This window comes from Sus scrofa, chromosome 14, assembly GCF_000003025.6.
Source record: "Sus scrofa isolate TJ Tabasco breed Duroc chromosome 14, Sscrofa11.1, whole genome shotgun sequence".
Lineage (NCBI taxonomy): Eukaryota > Metazoa > Chordata > Mammalia > Artiodactyla > Suidae > Sus > Sus scrofa.
Genome location: NC_010456.5, coordinates 51,113,109 through 51,132,831, shown reverse-complemented (window position 1 = coordinate 51,132,831; position 19,723 = coordinate 51,113,109). Strand labels below are relative to the sequence as shown.

Genomic DNA, 19,723 nt, shown 5'->3' with positions numbered 1-19,723 from the left:
CTCGCGCGCCTCTCCCGGAAGTGTAGGTGCGGTATTTCCGGTGAGTCCCGGATGTCCGCGCGAGGCGGCGGCGGTAGCGGCGGCTGTGAGGAGAAGTCGGCTTCCACCGCAACGTTCTTTGGCAAAGCGCACCTGCTAGGCCGAGGGGTCCACCATGGTGAGTGGCGGGGCAGGCTGGGGTCGGGGCCGGGGGCGGGGCGGGAGCTCGGCGAGCGAACGTGCAGCCGAGGAGGTGCCGACTCACCGGCCTGAGCCTTCCGCGGGCGCCTTCGCCCTCCGTTTCGAGGCTCTAGACCTGTGACGGCTTCCCTCAAACGAGCCCTGGATGGACTGGTAGGCTGAGGGGCAAGGGCGCGGGCGCTCGGGGCCCGTCCCCCAACTGAGCCCTGCCGGCTTGCGACGCCGCCACGCTGCCCGTGGCTCCCCTGGCCCTCTTACCTCTCAGTCCTGGGCCCCAGCGATGCCTCTGGAGGCGGGGGCGAGGTGTAGAGGCTGGGGGAGTGAGACTTGGAAGTCAGGCCTGGCTGTACCGCTGTTTGTCACCAGAGGGTCGCGCGTTTGCTTTGTCAAGAGTTTAAGCTGAGTGCGTCAGTGCCCAGTCCACCGAACAAGCGAGTATCCTCGTGCTCTGGGCTGAGCGCTCCGCGTCGGGATCATAAGGGGAAGGTTGAGGGCAGGTTGGGACCCGGTGTTCAACACCTTGTGTACGCGGTCCTTTTTGTGTTGCACCCAGAAGAAAGGGCTTAGAGGTGGGGTTCGAGTGACGAGGCGCCCACTCACCCAGAAGCAGAAGCGCCGTGTATTTGTTATGCCTCTGGCCATGATTTTGTTGAACTGAGTTCTGTTTTTTTTTTTTCCTCCCCCCTTTTTTTGTCTTTTTGTCTTTTCTAGGGCCGCTCCCGCGGCATATGGAGGTTCCCAGGCCAGGGGTCTGTTCGGAGCTGTAGTCTCTGGCATAGGCCACAGCCACAGCAACATGGGATCTGAGCTGCGTCTGCGACCTACACCACAGCTCACGGCAACGCTGGATCCTTAACCCACTGAGCAAGGCCAGGGGTTGAACCCACAACCTCATGGTTCCTAGTTGGATTTGTTAACCACTGAGCCACGACGGGAACTCCAGTTTGTACATTTTTAAGTGTAAAGTTTAGTGGTGTTAAGTACATTCACATTGTTGCATAGTAGATCTACAGAACTTTTTTATCTTGAAAAATTGAAACTCTGTCCCCATTAAACAATTCCTCTTCCCCCAGCCCCTGGCAACCACCACCACCATTTTTTTCCTCTCTGCGAATTTGACTTACTCTAAGTACCTCATGTAAATAGAATCACGCAGTATTTGTCCTTTTGTGTTTGGCCTATTACACTGAGCAGAATGTCCTCAGAGTTCATTACCGTTAGAGCAAATGTTGGAACTTCCTTCCTCTTTAGAGCCAAACAATATTCCATTGTATGGATGGACCACGTTTTCTTTCTTCATTCATTTGTCGATGGGTGTTTGGATTGTTTCCAGCTCTTTGCTCTTGTAAATAGCCCTCCTGTGACTGTCAGTGTACAAATACATATTTTCAAGACCCAGCTTCTCATTGTTTTGGATTTATACCCTATTGTGCAATTTCATATTCTTTCTTTTTGAAATGTCACAGTAATTGCAGTACTTCAAGAAGACTCTAGGTTGCTGGGCAACACATTTTCTGAGTCTTGTCATAATCTATAGTTCAGAGCTGGGGTCTTAGCATTGTGGTGGTACTGATACCAGAAAGACGATACCGGAATCCAAGTTCTTGTTCATGGCAGTTGAAGAATGAACTCCGCCAACACAAAGGCAGCAAGCAAGCAAAGTCTTTATTAAAGGAAAGTAAATAGCTCCCAGGGCTGCTGGGAGTGGGGAGAAGAGCCCCCTTTCTCTATTGTCCTATAGGGGTTTTTTTCCCCTTAAAGATGGGGGGGTTACCAACGTGGAGTCCAGAAATATGTGGTTTTCTCCCATTGGCCTTGATCAATTACCAGTATTAGTCTTTGTCCAGCAGGGTCTTAGGGGTGGAAGTCTCATAGTTTCTTTGCCCCTTTCTTCCGCAGACTGGGTCACAAAGGATTAGGGATTAATGTCCATCTGGGCATAGGTACACTCCCTAAAGTAAACAAGGCCTGTGGAGATGTTACTCCCTGGAGCCATTAAGCCGCAAATGTTAATCATTGGCCTATCAAAGAATGCAATCAAAGCCCATGCTCCTACACTGACTACCTGAGTTAATATTCTGCCTCAGTACCACAATTTTGGCTTTGCTTGTGAATGGGAGGGAGTGCCATGGTGTAGTACAACTTGAGAGCACTTTGGAAGGGCATGAACTTTGACCCTGGGCAGAGATGGGAAGGTTCTGGAGAAAGAAAAAGATGGTTCTAGAAGCCAGGGTTAGGGGTGCACAACTCGATGCCTGGAATACTGTTCCCTGTTTTCTGCCTGCTCCTTCTTCAGGCCTCTGCCGAATTCCTTCTTGATACCCACTTAAAATAGCATTCCCAGAAGCTCTCTGTCCCTTCCCCTCTCATGTCCTCAGAACATTGACATGCAGTTTTCTTTGCCTGGTTCCCTTGTCTTGAATGCCAGCCCCACCAGGGCAGGGGTTGTACCTGTTTTGTTGGTGAGCAAACACCACTAGAGTGAAGTCTCCCTGGTGCTTAGAGGTCAGAGCCTGGTAGATGGTGGGCACTGATAAGTATTTAAGAGGAGAGGGAACATGTTCTAAGCAGAGGTACAGCCTGGTGCAGACAGGGCAGGTGTAGGACCAGTCCCTAAAGCCAGTGCAAGGTGTGGCCTGGATGGGGAACTGGGGACTGAAAGAGGTTAAGGACAGGCTTGAAGGGGCCAGTTTTACCTTTTAGTAAGATCTGACCATCTGAAAATGGGATGAGTAGGTGGGTGGAACTGACAGGGCGGGCAGCCTCTGGAAGCAGCTTCTGGTTCTCTGGCTCCGGGAGGTGTTTCCAGGGTGTCTTGTTCTTCATTGTCAACTCTCGTGTCCTACTTGGGTGTTGGTGGAGGAAATGCACCTTTGCTCTGTGTTAACCACATGTCTTTTTCCTCCTTCTAGTTCTCCTTCAACATGTTTGACCACCCAATTCCCCGGGTCTTCCAGAACCGCTTCTCCACGCAGTACCGCTGCTTCTCTGTGTCCATGCTCGCCGGGCCTAATGACAGGTCAGATGTGGAGAAAGGAGGGAAGAGTATGTGCTGTTTTTATTTTGAATGGTAACCCTTCCTGCCCTCAGCCTGCAGTGCCCGTAGTGCTCAGAGCCCTCATTCTGCATGAGGAACAGACACTAGTTACAGTCAAAGCTTTGCCTGCCCCAGACTTGCCAGGGGGTTGGCGGGAGGGGGCCAAGTTATGACTAGGTTTATGGCCAATAGCCATTCGGTGCCGCCAAGTGAATCACAGCCCATAAAATCCTTTATGAAAGACCACTATGAAGTTCTGGCGTGCCTACAGCATTGTTTAGTACTCTCACTTAGATGTAACAGAAAGTGCACTTTGGCTTTTGTCCTGTTCTTTCAGCTGTCGTTCATTTTCTTAACATCTCTAAAATGTTCTTTCTGCAGTAATTATGCCGCCTTCAGCCCTCGACCAACTCAGTAAGTACTTCTCCATGACTTGAGAACTGAGGAAATGTGAATGGGGGTGCCGGGCCTAGGCCCCTCACTGTGTGCAGGTAGAGCTGGAAGGACAATTGCCCCTGGAAGGTGCCCACTGGGCTGGTGAGGTGGTGGCTGGTGGTGGCCAACAGGTGCTCAGCTCTAGGTCTGCTCCTCTGGAGGCCCCCCACCCCTTCCCCCCAACCCTATCAGGACTGAAGGAGGGATGAGCAGCAGTGCTATTCACGCTGCCCAGTGCAGCTGATGCTGCTGGCTGGGCCCGCTGGATTTTCCCCTAAAAGATAGCAGTGGCTCCCAAGAGGATGCTGTGCAGCAGGCCTCTCACCTCCCCAAGCCTCTTCCCTCAGATCCAGCTGTAGGTCTAACCCTTCCACCCCATAAGCTGCTCCCCTCACTGCATCCTGCCTCTTAACCAGGAGTGGGAAAGGCCCAGGACTTATGAGCTTAGCCACGCTTTTCTCTCCTTCCCCGACCACTCATCCCATGGGAGCATCTCAGAGACCTTACAACTGGACCCAGAGCCCCAACCACAGTCCTTTTGAGTCTTGGAGGTCTTTTCTTTCTTTCTCTTTCTTTCTTTTTTTTTTTTGGTCTTTTTAGGGCCCCACAGGCAGCATATGGAAGTTCCCAGGCTAGGGGTTGAATCAGAGCTGCAGCCACTGGCCTACACCACAGCCACAATAGTGCAGGATCCAAGCCACGTCTGCAACCCACAGCACAGCTCAGGGCAACGCCTGGTCCCCAACCAACTGAACGATGCTAGGGAATTGAACCTGAGTCCTCATGAACACTAGTTGGGTTCGTTAACTGCTGAGTCATGGTGGGAACTCTGTTGGGGGTCTTTTCATTGTGAGGCAGGAGATGCAGAGGCTCCTGGGAGACAGGAGTCCACATTGTCAGGTATTGAGGGGGGCAGCACTATGGGATCAGGCTTCGGCTCTGTGTTGCTCTGGCTCATGCTTTACACCTTGCCTGGCCTGTCTCTATACCAATGACTGGGTCTCTTTGGACTTCAGTATCAGCGTCTTTAAACGGGGACACACGGGGCTGTCTATTGGAATTGTTCTATGGCAGGAGGAGTCCCTCCTAGATGTTGCCCAAGGCCACGTGACACCAGGTAGCAGACAGAGGTGCTTTAGCCAACAGGGCTTAACCGAAATTAGTGGCAGTGGCCACACCCAGTGGAGACCTTTCATTCTGCCTCAGCTCAACCAGAGGGTGGATAGAGCGTAGGGCTCACAGTCCTTGCGCAGGCCCCTGTCATGCCTGGACCGTGACAAGGGAGTGGATTGGAAGACTGCCTTGTAGGGTGGAGCTGACCCAGGAGCTAAAACCAGGAGTGGGATAGTGCACCGTAGATGCTGGTCAAAGCTCCTCAGTCCAGATGAACTCTCACAGGGAGCTCTAAGTTATAAAAACTTGGCTGCTCAGGTTGGAGCAGGTGAGGTGATACAGAGGGCTCAGGCATCCCAAAGCGTCTCTTGAATCCCAAAATGCAATTTGAAAATTTCTGGATCAAGGAACATGGGGCCTCTTCCAGAGGCAAGAATCTCAGACCATTGGTTGAAGCCTCATCCATCTGTTCTGTTTACAACGGACTGGATTCCGTTCCATGGCTCTACAGCCAGGAAGCAGGCACCCTGGTGATGGAGGGCCTGCTGTCTGGACCCTTGGCCACCACTGCCAGCATCCAAATCACCCTTGATGATGGGGGAACACCATCTTTTAAGGGAGATCCCGGATGGAGGCTGCCAGGCCTCTTGCTGCTGAGTGGAACTTCTCTTGCCACGTTTACCTAAAGCAACAGGCTAGTTGGCCTCAGTAGTCAAGCCCCAGACCTGGGTTAGCAGCCTGGGCTGACTCCCAGTATGGCAGGTCCAGGACTGTGTGATCCTGGGTGTGTCACCAAACCTGTATGCCTTAGTTCCCTGTAGATAAGAGGGTGAGGATGATACGCCTCATTGTTCCAGGAAGACCGAGTGAAGGCTTGGCATGCATTGGTCTGTCAGGGCCCTCCCCCCGCTTCCTGACTCTCCTGATTTTCCGGCCTTAGGCCACCAGCCCCTCCTGTCTGTGCCCCCCACCCTCCCTATCAGGCTGGCCGGCAGCCCTGTTTCCTGGTCCAATCCTACATGCAGCCCTCGGCTCAGGGACCGTTGGCAGGAAGGGACACACCATGTCCCTGCTGCAACCCAAGCTGCTGACTGGCCCTGCCCGGCCTCTTCCCAACTGCTCCCACACTCTGTCCCTGTGCCCCAGTCTTGCCCAGTTGCCAGCAGGTCCCAAACTGGCCCGGCTCCCCTCCCTCCATGCTTTGCTCAGTCTGCTCTCCTGCCTGGAATTCCCGCCCAGCCTCCCCCCAGCGCCAGGTGGCTGGGCGCACTTGTTGGTCTGCTTTCTGCTCTCCTGACTAGAGACCTTTGAGGAGGGATTGTGCCTGGCACACGGTTGACACTTAAACTCTGTAAATAAGTGAAAAAATGTGTCACCATTGGGATTTCAGACAGTCACAAGCGTAAGCTAATGCTGAGTTTTGGGTGTGGCAAACCTTCCTGAGCTTTCTCTGGGAGCTGAGAGCCTGCAGAGTGGGCTAAGTGCCACTTGGTTCCTCGGGCTTGCTCTGGGGGGGGGGCACTTCCCAGGGGAGGGCCTGGGGGGCAGGGTCTCTCTCACTCAAGAAGTGGAGCCTCATACCTTACTGTTCTTTTTAGGCCGACTTAACATCACCTACCCCATGCTGTTCAAGCTGACCAACAAGAACTCGGACCGCATGACGCACTGTGGGGTGCTGGAGTTTGTGGCTGACGAGGGCATCTGCTACCTTCCTCACTGGGTGAGTGGGGCGGTACCTTGCAGGCTGGGCGGCCTGCTCCTTAACTGCCATTTTCTGCCTCAAGCTTTTTTAAAACAATGGAGCAGGAGTATTTTTCCAAATATAGAGTTTTAGATTTTACATTTCCTCTACTTCAGTAGTGCGTCCTGTGTGTGTGTGTGTGTGTGTGTGTGTGTGCGCGTGTGTGCGCGCACGCGCATGTGTATACTCACTTGCCTGCACCTGAGCCTGTCCAGAGCACTGAGCTTCATTGCCATTTGAGGGAAGCCTCTGCACCCAGGCTGGCTGGTGCCATCCACCTCCGAGGGGCTGACAGCCGCACCAGCGCTGTGGGCAGGGGCCTGCAGTGGCCAGAAGCCCATATGGCCAGGCCATATTCCCTCAGTGTGAGGTGTCCATGTCGGCCCCCCCTCCATCTTGGGCCAGGGTATGTCCACGGGCACAGGTGAACCGGAGTGCTTTGACCTTCAGCGCCATCTTCTATCATATGCAGAAATTCCATGTCTGGGATGGTTTTGGAAAGGGAGCTCCAGGCAGAGGCTGGCCCCCTCCCCCCAGCTCAGCCCCCACTCCCCCATCTCTGACATGCTTGGCCTTGGGAAACCCATAGAGAGGACTGTGTGTTCTTCTCCTCATGCTCACCTAAGTCAGGGTACTCAGAGACCCCTCAGGGTCTGTGGGTGAACTTGGGAAGGCACCACAAGGTCTCTGCCCCTAGGGAGATGTCCTGAACAGCAGCCCCACCTCTCCTGCACAGTGAGGGCCCCGTCATAGTCGTCACCGCACTTTGAAAGGAGGGGCCTTGAGTCATGTTTTAAGATTAAATATGAGTAGAAGTTTGGAGGTTTCTGCTCTCCTGCAGTGGTGACCCTGGCCATTTCCCCTGAGAGCTGGCTGTCCCCTTGAGCCAGGGTCTTCCCAAGTGCTAGGCCCAGCTGCCCCCCTGTGCTGCCTCCCTCACGGACCGCCCCCCCCCCAGCTGCCCACACATCTGCTCCAGCACCTGCTTCCCTGGCTGTGTGCCTGCAGATGCCCCTCAGGTGCAAGGCCCGTCTCATCTGTGGAGAGCTGTGGGTGGTTGACGTGTTGGGCAGTGACGACCTCCCCAGGCTCCTCTGTGGCACAGCCTTAGTGAAAGGAGGTGGGGATGCTGTACTTTGAAGGGTCTCTCTCTAGTCCACATACGTGTAGTTTGATTGGGCTCTGATCCAGGGTCTCAGACCACTTTGAACCAGAAAGCTAACTGAATCCATTTGCCTGGAAACATCCTACCCCTAAGAAGCTTCTTTAGGTAGCATGGAGATGCCTGTGGCCTCTTCCTGGGTTGGGGTTTCCTGCTGCTGTGGCAGAGTTGACTCGAGGGTCCTCTGACCAACAAGTGTGCGAGTCAGTGCTTTGTGTCGGCTGCTTGTAGACTCGCTCCCCCTGAGCTCTAGGCAGCCTGTGTGGATGGACGAGGTCAGCTGTCACCTGCTGGCTATGGAAGCGGCTGAGTGTGTTGGCTCTCCTGTGGTCCTTTCCACCTATGTATGTTTGCAGCTCTCTTTAAGAAGGGTTGAAATAAAAAAAGCAGAAAACTATTCTGGGATGTGGGGGGGTGCTCCTTTCTCAGACCCCTGAACCTGTCTCTGAAGGGTCCTGTACTCCAGTACCTCAGGTCCTGGTTCCTCTCTCTCCATCTCATCCTTCAGTTGGCCTTTGCCTTGCAGGGTGCTACTGTAGAGGCCTTGGAGCAGATGGCTACGGAGCCGAGCTGGGCAAGGTCAGCCCGCTGGGGCAGTCATCTCCCACCTCCAGTGATCGGCATCTCGGAGGTGCTGGCACTGCTGGCTGCAGCTTCAGTCCTTCCCCTTATCAGCCTTCTATCTGCTTCTTTCAGATGATGCAGAACCTGCTGCTGGAGGAGGGGGGCCTGGTTCAGGTGGAGAGCGTCAACCTGCAGGTGGCCACATACTCCAAGTTCCAGCCCCAGAGCCCGGATTTCCTGGACATCACCAACCCCAAGGCTGTGTATCCTTGTCAATCAATACCAGTCCTTCGGGGCCAGGAAGGGCTATGCAGCTGGCAGCAGGCAACAGTGCATGCTTGCTTGAGTGTGGGCCTGCCTTGGGGACCACATTCCTGTCCTGACTGATGTGTGTGAACAGTAGTGTCAGGCCAGCACATCCATCATGGCTTGGGCTAGACGAGCATGCTGGGTGTCTCTGGATGCTTTCTGGAGGGCAGAGTGGAGTCCCTGCTCCAGGCACCTGTGCTCTGGTGGGAGGGCAGTTTGTCGGCCTTTCAGGCCCCAGCTCAGCCTCCCTTTTAACCCAGGTGCGGGGAGCACTGTTGCAGTATGTTTTCTTTCTCTCAATAGAGGAAGCAAAGGCCTCAGGTTCTAGTGATTCTTCTGTGTTTGTTCTCTGAATATGAGCCAGCCTGTGTATATAATTTCAGGGATGATTAGGATGGGCCTGGGGTATGCCCTGCAATCAAGGTCTCTAGCTTGGAGTCCTGATTGGCTTGTTGATATCATGTCACACAGTGGTCACTCTACCACTTATTTATTCAAAAAGGCATGCTTTTTGAATAAATAAGTGCAGTTGAGCAACACAGATAGTTTAAAAAAAAAAAAAGCTGGCTCCACCCTCCTCATCTGCAGTCCCCAGGCTGGAGCCAGGATTGAGCTGCAGGGTCAGTGCCAGACACGTGGGGATGTTGGGCTCTGCTCTTAGCAGGCGCCAGAGGAGGCTCCTTCCTGGTAGAATGGTTTCTGAGCCCAGGGATGAGGCCTGGCCCGGCCCCGCCCGGCCCATTGTGTGTCCTCTGCTTGTGGAGTGTTTTCGCATGTGTCGGCATGGACTTATCAGGTCTCCTTCAGAGTCGGCCCCTCACACACGGTTTTGGTTACCGTGGAGAAAGGGCTTGGCGTTGCCAGCTGTAGTGGCCGAGGGTCTGGACAAAGGCAGCCTTAGTGTGGGGCAAAGACAGGGAGTGGGGCGTGCAGCAGGGATCAGTGTTGCCCTCAGAGGCTAGTGGGTCAGGCCTGACAGTTCAGGGGTCACCCCTGCAGCTGGCATTTCTCGAGGGGAGGAGACAGCACACTCCACACTTCTCAGAGCCACAGCAGCTGGAGGGCCATGTGACCGAGAGACATGAACATGGACATGGCTCTTCCACCCTTGGTGATGGACTTGGATCCTCACCCAGCTGTGCCACATCATGGTGGTGGATCTGGCCACGTTTTACGCTTGACTTTTATGTTTAAAGCACTTCGGTAAACTGACGAGGATGATCTGGCTAAAGTGTTCCCATGACTGGGGTTTTTTCCCTTGTCTGGGCTCTTGGGTCATTAGTTTTTAAAAGCTTATTTACAATTATAAAGGGGGCTTACAGGCTACTTTTCTCTTTTAAATTTTTATTCAAGTTTTTTTTTTTTTTTTTTTTAATCCTGGGACATATAGCTAAAGTTGTGTTATCGCCCAAAAGATAGAAACAAGAGCGAGTGAAAACTTCTTTGCATTGGAAGGAGGTTTGAGGGGACCTACCATGGGTCATTCAGTTTTCTCCCCTGTGCTCCCATGGGACTTTAAAGTCAACTCATTGAGGTGTAATTTACATACAATTGAACGCACAGCTCGGCAGGTTTGACAGGTGCGTTCACTGTGGGGCCAGAGCGTGGCCGTCCTCCTGAAGGGTCTTTGCACCCATCCTGCCCATCTGCACCCACCCTGGCCCCAGCACCCGTGCTGCCTACTACATCAGAGATCCATCTTTCTCTGGCTGGGGATGGGGGTCTCCCCACTCCAAGGAGAGTGAGGCACCTGTTAGGAGCTCTTCCTTCTCCTTGTGTAACAGCCACATCTGTGAGCTGTGGCTTGGTGCATTTCTGCCTAGGATGTGTCTGACCGTGATCACTTAAAGGCCTCATGGAGACTTGTTCAGATTTGAGACATTCCATCTTGCTATGTGGCCTTGACAGTGTGTGTCTGCAGATTAGAAAACGCACTGAGAAACTTTGCCTGTCTGACCACCGGGGATGTGATTGCCATCAACTACAACGAGAAGGTGAGTTTCAGCCTGCGGGTGGGCACAGCGGAGCCTAGAGGCTGGCTGGGGTAGTTCACACCTAACATGGACCTTCAGTGCCATTCTGGTGTTGGACAGAGGCCCTGTTGAAACGGAGTTTGCCTGCTTCCTTCCCGGCCCACTGTTTGATTCTGAAATCTTCAGGGGCTGGATTTAGGGCCCCATGCTGATTGCCCAGAACCTCTGTCTCGAGCACTGCCTGGTTGCGGTCTCATCCTCAGCAGGATGGCCTTCATTGCACCTGTGACCTTAGTGAAGCCCTTGGCTGGGCTGTGGGGACATGGACCTACCCAGTCCTTGTCCTGTGAGTTGTTGTCCCACCCACTGGGAAGCTCTGGTAGGCACTTGGTACACAGCAGAAAATGGCCATCATTGTCTGGAGGGCTCTCAATTGAGGCATCCTTGTGAAGCTGGGCCCTTGAAGGGGCCAAAATAGATGCAGAGGTGGGTATTGTCCTTGTCCCAGATTCTCTGGGAACAGCACCCCAGTCTAGTGGAGCCTTGTCAGTAGCAGCAGAACCATGAGAGGTCGCCCAGGGGCGACGTGAAACAGTGGTGGCTCATCCACCCAGCGACATGTTCATTTCTTTTAGTAGTCCGGAGACTTGAGGGTGGACCAGGCACATGGGGCCTTCTCGCTGTACTTGAATGGGCCTCCGTCAGTATCTTTTTTTTTTTTTTTTCGGGCCGCACCCATGGCATATGGAGATTCCCAGGCTAGGGGTCTAATCAGAGCTGTAGCCGCCGGCCTGCGCCGCAGCCACAGCAATACAGGATCTGAGCCGTATCTGTGACCTACACCACAACTCACAGCAATGCGGGATCCTTAACCCACTGAGCAAGACCAGGGATCGAACCGGCAACCTCATGGTTCCTAGTTGGATTCGTTTCCGCTGCGCCACAACAGGAACTCCAATATCTTGTTTTTTAATGGTGGGATCACCCCTAGTGCTTGTTAGAGAAGCGGGACGTGCTCTAGGTAGAGAGAAAGAACCTAAAACAACATAGAAGAGAGGTTCTGCCACTCTTGGTTCCTGTCTGTTTGGACTTTGTACGAATTCTACATGCATGAGACCATCTTAGACACATGGCAGAGTAACTGGTTTCCAGCTTCCTTCCTGCTGGCTGCACGCTGTCCCACTGGTGACGAACTTGTTTTGTGTAAATAAACACCACTTAATTAACCAGCCTTGTGCTGGGCATCTGCCGTGTACACCACTGTTACCAATGTGGGAGGGAGTGTTCTTAGCATTTTCTCTTTTAGTGTTTAGCTGATTATTTACTCGGGGTAAAATCTTAGAAGTAAACTTTCCTGATGTAAACATCATGGGTGTCTTGTGCAGTTTGCTGCATAACTACCTTGTCTGATTTGCATCACTTATGAGGAACAGTCGCCTGAGTGCCTGGCGTCAGAGCAGCCACCCCAAACAGCCACTCTTTCACAGCAAGAGGTGTGGCTAGGGAGGGAGTGAGCAGCAGCCATGTAGGGGCTGCCGTGACATGAGTGGCGACAGGCCCAGGGCTGCCATGAAACTGACTGATTTCTATTCCCCCAGATCTACGAGCTTCGGGTGATGGAGACCAAGCCTGACAAGGCTGTGTCCATCATTGAATGCGACATGAATGTGAGTGGCCGTGGGAGGATGGGTGGCTGAGGCCCTGCAGGCCAGCATTCTGTGCAGGGCTGGCAGGGGAGAGAAGAGGTTGCTGACCGTGTGGTCACTGGATGGGATTGCTCTGGGTTCCGAGATGGGCAAACCCAGCAGTATCTGTGACCTGCTGCGTCTCCAGGGAGAATGCTCAGCAGAAAGGGCCGATCCTGAGAGGCCACATTCTGTCTGGGTCCACTGATGTAACACTCTTGAGATGACAGGACTTTAGACACAGAGGGCAGAGGGGTGGTTGCAGAGGTCCGGGATTACAAAGTGGCAGCAGAAGGGGTCACTGCAGTGTTGGAACTGCTCAGGGTCTCGGCCTGCACTGATGGTAAAATTGTGAGGACATGATATAAACTCGTGTGTGTGTGTGTGTGCGCGTGTGCGTACACATGCACATGTCAACCGGGTACAAGGGCCAGTTCACGTCGGTGCGGATGTTCTGCTGAGGGGCCATAGTGACCTTGAGGAAAGCAGGTGAGGTTTGCAGGCCTATCTGTGTCACCTCTTAAAACTGCATGTGGACCCTCGTTTGTCTCAACTTATAACAGAGAGGCCAGGGAGGCCATATGTGGCCCTGTCTCAAATTGTGCATTCATCTTGGGATTGCAGGTGGACTTTGATGCTCCACTTGGCTACAAAGAGCCTGAGAGACAGATCCAGCACGAGGAGTCAGCCGTAAGTCCTGGGTGTACCCCTGGAAGCGGGCCCTGGGTATGTCCTGACAGCTGGTGGTGTGTGGCCTCTGCTGGTGTGGACGCAGCTACTCTCTGCCATCCCAGCCCTGCTCTTGGGACACGAGATGTCCTGGCTGTTGGGGTGTAGGCACGGCAGTAGTGGGGGGGCTTGCTGAGAAGCTCATCCCTGTTTTTCTGTCCCCATCAGGAGGGCGAGGCTGACCATGGAGGCTACGCTGGGGAGCTGGGCTTCCGGGTGAGTCCCCCACCGTGCACGCACACCTGGCATCATGTACTTTCCATTCATTTCCTCCCGAAAGTGGGATCCTCCCAACAGCTGTCATGCAGCCCCACTCTTCTGTCTTTGTGAAGATCTCTGGCCTGCCAGAAAATTCTAGTTGTAGAGCAGACACACGTTCCCTTCAGTTAAGAGTCACCACCAGTGACCGCTTTTGCTTTTTCTCTAAAACGTGGCCGTTTCCCTTGCCTGCACTATTTGAAAGTAAGTTGCAACATGACCATAGCACTGCTGCCCTGCCTGGCACTGAGAAACAGGTGGTGGAGCTGGTGTGCAATGGCTCGGCCTGTGCTGGAAGCTGCCAGGGGAAGCTGAGCTGCAGGCCCTGCCAGACTCATCACCCAGTCCTTGGCAGCTGCGGGGCATGGCAATTGGAGGCATGCTCCTATGGCCCAGAGGCGCTCCCTTCAGCTCATGGCAGCACCTCAGGGACTGAGGGGCTACCAGAGCACTCAGGCTGTGTCCACAGGTGGCACTCCTGGCCCCACATCCCTGCACTAGGTTACTACGGTTCCACCCTGCCCTCAGGGCTCAGCTCACAGCTCCCTGCTTGCTTGTCTAGGCCTTCTCAGGCTCTGGGAACAGACTGGACGGGAAGAAGAAAGGTGTAGAGCCTAGCCCCTCCCCCATCAAGCCTGGAGACATCAAAAGGTGGGTCTGCCCTGCTTGTTCTGCCCGACCCAAGCCCAGGTGTGAAGGCCTCACTCCAGCTCTGGCACGGGTCTCAGAGGCTGCAGGTGGATAGAGCATGGTTGGGGGGTGCATAGAGTTTCCTACCCTATCGCCCGGCCTTGGTCCAGGACTACTGCAGCCCAGCCCCCTGCGCCCTGCACCTGATTGGGCCTTGCTCCTACTCTCTGGCTCCGGCTCAGTTCCTCTCTTAGGTCTAGTGCCTTTTGTCCTCTGTTATTTCAGGTAAGTGCCCCCGCTCCCCTCGAGAGGAAGTTGGAGCTGTTCACTTGGTTATTTGTGTCATGTGGTCCAGGGACCACTCTGGGGGCCATCATGGTGGTGGCCGGGATGAGGTACATCCTGCCAACCATGTGACAGCACACAAAGAATGTGGAAAGGGGTTTACACCCAGCCCCCCAGGGAAGGAAATGGGTGTAGTGCAGGTGTAGCCCTTACAGAGTGGTATGTGAGGCTCAGGACACAGATGCTAGGGCCCCAAGCCTCCAAGTGACCCCTGCGGGCCAGGCCCTGAGTCTGAAGACCCCAGTGGTTTTGTCCCCTCCTGAGGGGCACGGCCAGCATACCCGTCTCTTCCTGCGGCTTCCTCTCGATGGAAGGTCAAAGGGGTTTTAGTCCCATTCTCCTGGAACATCTCTTCTGCTCTCCCTTTTTCACAGAGGAATTCCCAATTATGAATTTAAACTCGGTAAGATCACGTTCATCAGAAATTCACGTCCACTGGTCAAAAAGGTTGAAGAGGTGAGTGTATCTTGTAGGTAATGAGAAATTTTATCAGATGACTGAGGGAGTTCTTTGCATTCTGAATAAGGGTGTATCTTTCGTGTTTTTGTCCGTGCTGGGGCCCTCCTCTCCCCAGTGGCTTGCTTGTCTTTTTGAGGCCATGCAGGTGTGCAGGCCACAGTTCTGGTGTGCCCTGATGGTGACCAGTGAGCCTCCAATTAACTGAGCCCTGCCAGGTGTCAGGCCTATGCTGAGTGCCCTGCACTTAAGAATTTCATTCCCAGGAGTTCCCGTTGTGGCGCAGTGGTTAATGAATCCGACTAGGAACCATGAGATTGCGGGTTCAGTCTCTGCCCTTGCTCACTGGGTTAATGATCTGGCGTTGCTGCCGTGAGCTGTGGTGTAGGTTGCAGATGCGGCTTGGATCCCGCGTTGCTATGGCTCTGGCGTAGGCTGGTGGCTACAGCTCCGATTAGACCCCTAGCCTGCGAACCTCCATATGCCATGGGAGCGGCCCAAGAAATAGCAAAAAGACAAAAAAAAAAATTTCATTCCCAGATTTCCCGTTGTGGCACAGTGGAAACAAATCCAACTAGGAGCCATGAGGTTGCTGGTTCGATCCCTGGCCTCGCTCAGTGGGTTAAGGATCCTCTGTGGCTGTGGCTATGGCATAGGCCGGCAGCAACAACTCCAATTAGACCCCTAACCTGGGAACCTTCATATGCTGTGGGTGCAGCCTTAAAAAGCACAAAAGACAAAAAAAAAGGAATTTCATTCCCAGGACGATCTTGTGGGCAGCTGCTGGGACTGTCCACGTTTTACAGAAGTGAGCATGAGGGTGAGTGGAGGTCCAGGCGCCCAGGTCCCTGGAGCAGAGTTCTTGACCAATGCACCGCCACCCCAACGCCACTGCACTCCAGAAATGGCCACCACCCCAACCTGGGGTGAGTGGCCTCTCTCGACCCAGGGCTCCCCGGGGACAGGAAGGGAAGGCTGCAGGTGTTGGCAAAGGGACATTCCACCTTGTGGGCACTTGTCCCAGATGCAGGAAACTGGCTGGGAAAACCCGGCACAGCTTGGTGTGGGCCCCATGCCACAGCCGTGACTCTAGAACACCTACACCTCCAACCTCGCTCTCCTGCTTGCTTTTCTCAAGGCTTGGCCCCTTGGGGACCCAGGGGTGGGGCAGAGACCACCATGCAGCCTGCATACCTGGCCCTACTCACAGCCTCTCCTGGCCTTAATGTTCTTCCAGTTGACGTGGTTGTTGGGACCTTTCCAAACCCAGAGGAGCTGATGTGGTCCTGACCAGGCCTTGGCCCATCCCCAGCCAGGCTGCTGGCCCAGGTCCAACAGCCTCCAGTGGGCATCCTCAGGCTCACCTGTCCCTGACTATTGGAGGCGCGAGAGGGGCAAGCTAGGTTGTTTGTCCATTCACAGGCGTCTAAGGAGAGAAGTGTGACTGAAGGTGGGCTTGCAGTCATGTGCAGCTCTGTCCTATCCTGGAACCCCCTGGACTGGGACACAGGTGACAAGGTGACAGGGACAGTGAGGAGGAGGGAGGCCCCTGCAGCAGAGCTCTGGGAGCCTCAGAGCAGAAGGTCAAAGGCACATGACCTGCTAGACCACAGAGAGCCTTGTCCCCAGCTGGCTGTGGGGAAGCCAGGAGGCAGGACCCGGGGTGAAGACTGAGTGTCTGTCACAGACCAGTGGGACTGCTGCCCCGCCCACCCAGGAGAAGGGACAGGCATCAGAGTTCTGAGATGGCCATCGGCATTGTGGCAAGGGATCAAGTGACAGTTTGCCACCCTCAGTGCTGGGTGGGCTCGCTGCAGTTGGAAGCAGACAGTCAGGCCCAGGGAGGTCCCAGCCTGCTCACCCCCGAGTGAAGAGCACAGTCAGGAAGTTTCCAGCACCAGCCACCCACCATCCCACAGAGCAGATGAAAGCAACGCCACATTGGGGGAAAGGAGTGATCTTAAAGCTTCCAGGAGGTAGTGGTTCTACCACGGATCAAGAGTGGCATCTTCTCACTGGACAAAGGAGGCAGGACTTAGTAGAGCAGGGTCCGCAAATGTCCGTGCCCAGCTCTTGGGGCGGAATCGTGTCCCCAAATTCCTGTGTTGAAGCCCTAAAGCCCAGCGCCTCAGAGAGTGACTGTTTTGGAGAATAGGCCTTTACTGAGGTAAAATGAGGCCATTAGGGTGGGCCTGTGACTGGTGCCCTTCTAAGAAGAGTTGTGGACACAGGAGAGAGGCTGTGTGAGGACTCACCAAGAAGGAGCCACTTGCGGGCCAAAGAGAGGAGAAGACTACTGGCACCTGGGTCTCAGACCCCCCAGCCTCCAGATTGGAGGAAATAAGTGTCTGGCGGAAGCCCCAGCCTCTGGTATTCTGCTGTGGTGGCCCCAGCCATGCACAGCACAAGCACCCTGTCTGCAAAGCAGGGGCATAGAAAGAGGTGTTTCTGGTCACATATCCTCATGTACCCCTTCCCGGGAAGCTATTGGAAGACATACCCCATGGAGGAAAAAGGTGGTAATGAGAAAGCATTAGACCCTGGGAACAGGAAGTCCCCATAGCACATGTAGCACCCAGGCGCCAGCGGCCCAGGCGGGGCTGCCCCAAGGCCTGGAGGGCATGGCCTCCTTGAGTGGGTGGAATCATCAGAATGCCAACTACACTGTGTGCGTGAGGGAAGCCAGGCCTAGGTGTGGACAGCAGGACAAATGGAGGGCCCTCTGGAAAGGAAGGCTGTGTAGCTCAGTGTGACTTGCCGCCACATGAACCTTGTACTGGCACCACAGAAACACTAGCTGCATTAGTAGGGGGGCTAGTGCAGGGGGGTGTGTTGGGGGCCTTGGAATCCTCTTCCACAGATGGGGCCTCCACCTGGCTAGTAGCCCAGCTTGTGGAAAGATGCCTGCTGTTGTCGAGGGTTCAGCATCTTTCTGCTGGTGGGAGAATAGCTGGGTAGAGGGTTTCCAAGGGCTGTTGAGTCACAATTTTCAAAAGCCTTAAAAATCTGTGCATCCCTCTACTGCAGAATTCCACTTCTAGGAAAATCAAAGTCGTGTGCAGATACATCAATCTGCTCACCTGCCAGTGTGAACACTGCAGTCTGGAACAGTAGCTGATGGGAGAACTGCCTCTCCCAGGGGATGGGATTCTCTGCATCTCTAGCGAGTGCTAGATGAGAAAAGCAGTGTCTTGACACTTGGGAATGAAGTATGAAGTTTATAGTTTATAGACATGTGTATGAGACAGTGGCTGCATGTGTTATTTGGGGGGTATATTTTGTAATGCTTGCGTTGAAATGTGGTGCCTGTGCAAAAGGATGTGTACACGTTCAGCCTGAGACGAAAGGCTGTGGTAGATGCAGGCTTGTGATTCCATGGCTTTGTTTTCAATTCAGTAGATTATAATTTGTATTTCTATTTCAAAGACATTTCTTATAAATAATAGGGGGTTAAGGAAAATGGGCAAATGGTACATGAGTCAACAGATAAACCTTTTTTTTTTTTTTAATTCCAAGGAGTTTCTGAAAATAGTATTTTCTCTTCACACTTAGGATGAAGCTGGAGGCAGATTCGTCGCCTTCTCTGGAGAAGGGCAGTCATTGCGTAAAAAGGGAAGAAAGCCATAGGTTAGGACTGTTGGCTGATTGGAAAATAAAGTAATTGCAACATGATGGCTTTTAGTTACTGGCTCTGATGGGGATGCTCTGTCACCTTAGGTTTGTTTAGAATTACCTAAGAATTCTCAGGTCTGACTGGAAGTGGAACAGCAGGCCGTGGAGTTGTGCACCTGATTGGGGGAAGGAGCAGCCATCTCGGGTCACCACTCCCTGCTTTCAGCCCTCAAGGCTCGCTCACTGCCTCAGCTGCAGCAGAGTCCCCCAATTCCTGTTCAAAACCTGTGAAGGGATTGAACTGCTCCAAGCTGTGGTGTTTTTTCTTCATTTGACCTTTCTTTTTCCAGGTCATAGTTGTCATAGTTGCCTTTGGCCTGGAAAAAAAGTGGTTTAAACAGATAAGTGCTCTCTATAAATAGTGGCTCTCCCATTACTCTGGCTGCAATTTAAGTATTTGAGGAAGGGTGTTTCTATTTTGATTTTACAATGTTGGTTTGTTTGTTTTTTTCATCACTAAAAGACATTACTCGGAAAAGCTGATCTGAAAGCATTTCCACTTTTATTTTGATTTCATTTGGAAATAACTGCCTTCTTAATCAGTCTCTTCTGCTGTAAAACAACATGGTGAAGCACATATATGAGTATTAGAATAAATGAAAGCTAAAGAAGTGTTCTTTCTCCTTCCCTACCCACCACTCCCAGTTTTAATGTATTAAATCATTAAAGTTTCTGTTGGCCTGTCTTTATTTACTAGTATTAATTTAGTCTCACTTTCTATAATATGAGCTCTTTTGACATGTTAATCCAATTATTTTAATCTTTTGTTCCTTAAAACTAATTCTGAATCAAGAATTTCAAATAAAAACAGGCAATGATTAAAATCTGAATTGCCTCTAAATGTTTGATGAGGTACCAACATGAGTTGACAGTTGGGCCACTGACCCAGCTGGAGGGAGGCCTGCTTGCAGGTGCCGATCCAATCCTGTGCTTAGAAAAGAACTCTTCTGGGGGCTCCCTAAGAATATAGGGAGAAATGAGGTTCTCTGACCCCTGGGTGGGGATGGTCAGGCCCAGCAGGGTATTCCCTTGTTCCTACTTGTCTGAATGGAGCTCCCCTGCAGGACGATGGACCAGGGTTTACCCACATGTCCTAAGAATGAGCAAAGGTCATCATGGTGACCAGGGCTGGGCCCTCTGGTCCATACCACTGGCAATGAATGTGACCTACCTGACTGTCCACTTAAGGGGTCCTGGGGTCACTGGCAGAAGTCAAAGCCCTCCTTAGCGGGTAGACAGCCACAGTTTGCTGGATCACATCTGCTAACAGGTCATTTTATGCATAATGATTGTTAATGGAGCATGATTGTCCTGGGTTTTTGTCTTCTCTGAGCAACATCCACTGTGTAGACAAGGAAAGCCCTCCTGGTCCTTTCCTGGAGGCACACTCCCTGCTTGGGCCACAGGTGGACCCCATTGGTAGGTCTTCTGGTG

General features: G+C 53.1%; 1 protein-coding gene across 2 annotated transcripts; it reads left to right on the top strand.

Annotated features, from left to right (window-relative positions):
* Positions 12 to 18,974, top strand: UFD1 (ubiquitin recognition factor in ER associated degradation 1). 2 transcript variants are annotated; one of them, XM_001929622.7, is made up of 12 exons: positions 12 to 157; positions 3,093 to 3,199; positions 3,599 to 3,631; positions 6,364 to 6,485; positions 8,365 to 8,495; positions 10,463 to 10,535; positions 12,113 to 12,181; positions 12,824 to 12,889; positions 13,097 to 13,144; positions 13,749 to 13,837; positions 14,536 to 14,617; positions 18,170 to 18,974. In XM_001929622.7, the coding sequence occupies exons 2-12, from the start codon at positions 3,193 to 3,195 to the stop codon at positions 18,242 to 18,244; spliced, it is 795 nt and encodes a 264-aa protein (XP_001929657.6). In that variant the 5' UTR covers positions 12 to 157; positions 3,093 to 3,192; the 3' UTR covers positions 18,245 to 18,974. The 2 variants fall into 2 exon arrangements, with proteins under 2 accessions (XP_001929657.6, XP_020929784.1); XM_021074125.1 differs by having other exon boundaries at positions 13 to 157; positions 3,093 to 3,225.

What these genes read in the sequence shown, in the direction of transcription:
- UFD1 (XM_021074125.1), top strand. An exon ending in TTCAGCCCTCGACCAACTCA is followed by an intron (nt 3,632 to 6,363) that starts GTAAGTACTTCT and finishes TGTTCTTTTTAG; the next exon opens with GCCGACTTAACATCACCTAC. An exon ending in AAGCCTGGAGACATCAAAAG is followed by an intron (nt 13,838 to 14,535) that starts GTGGGTCTGCCC and finishes CCTTTTTCACAG; the next exon opens with AGGAATTCCCAATTATGAAT.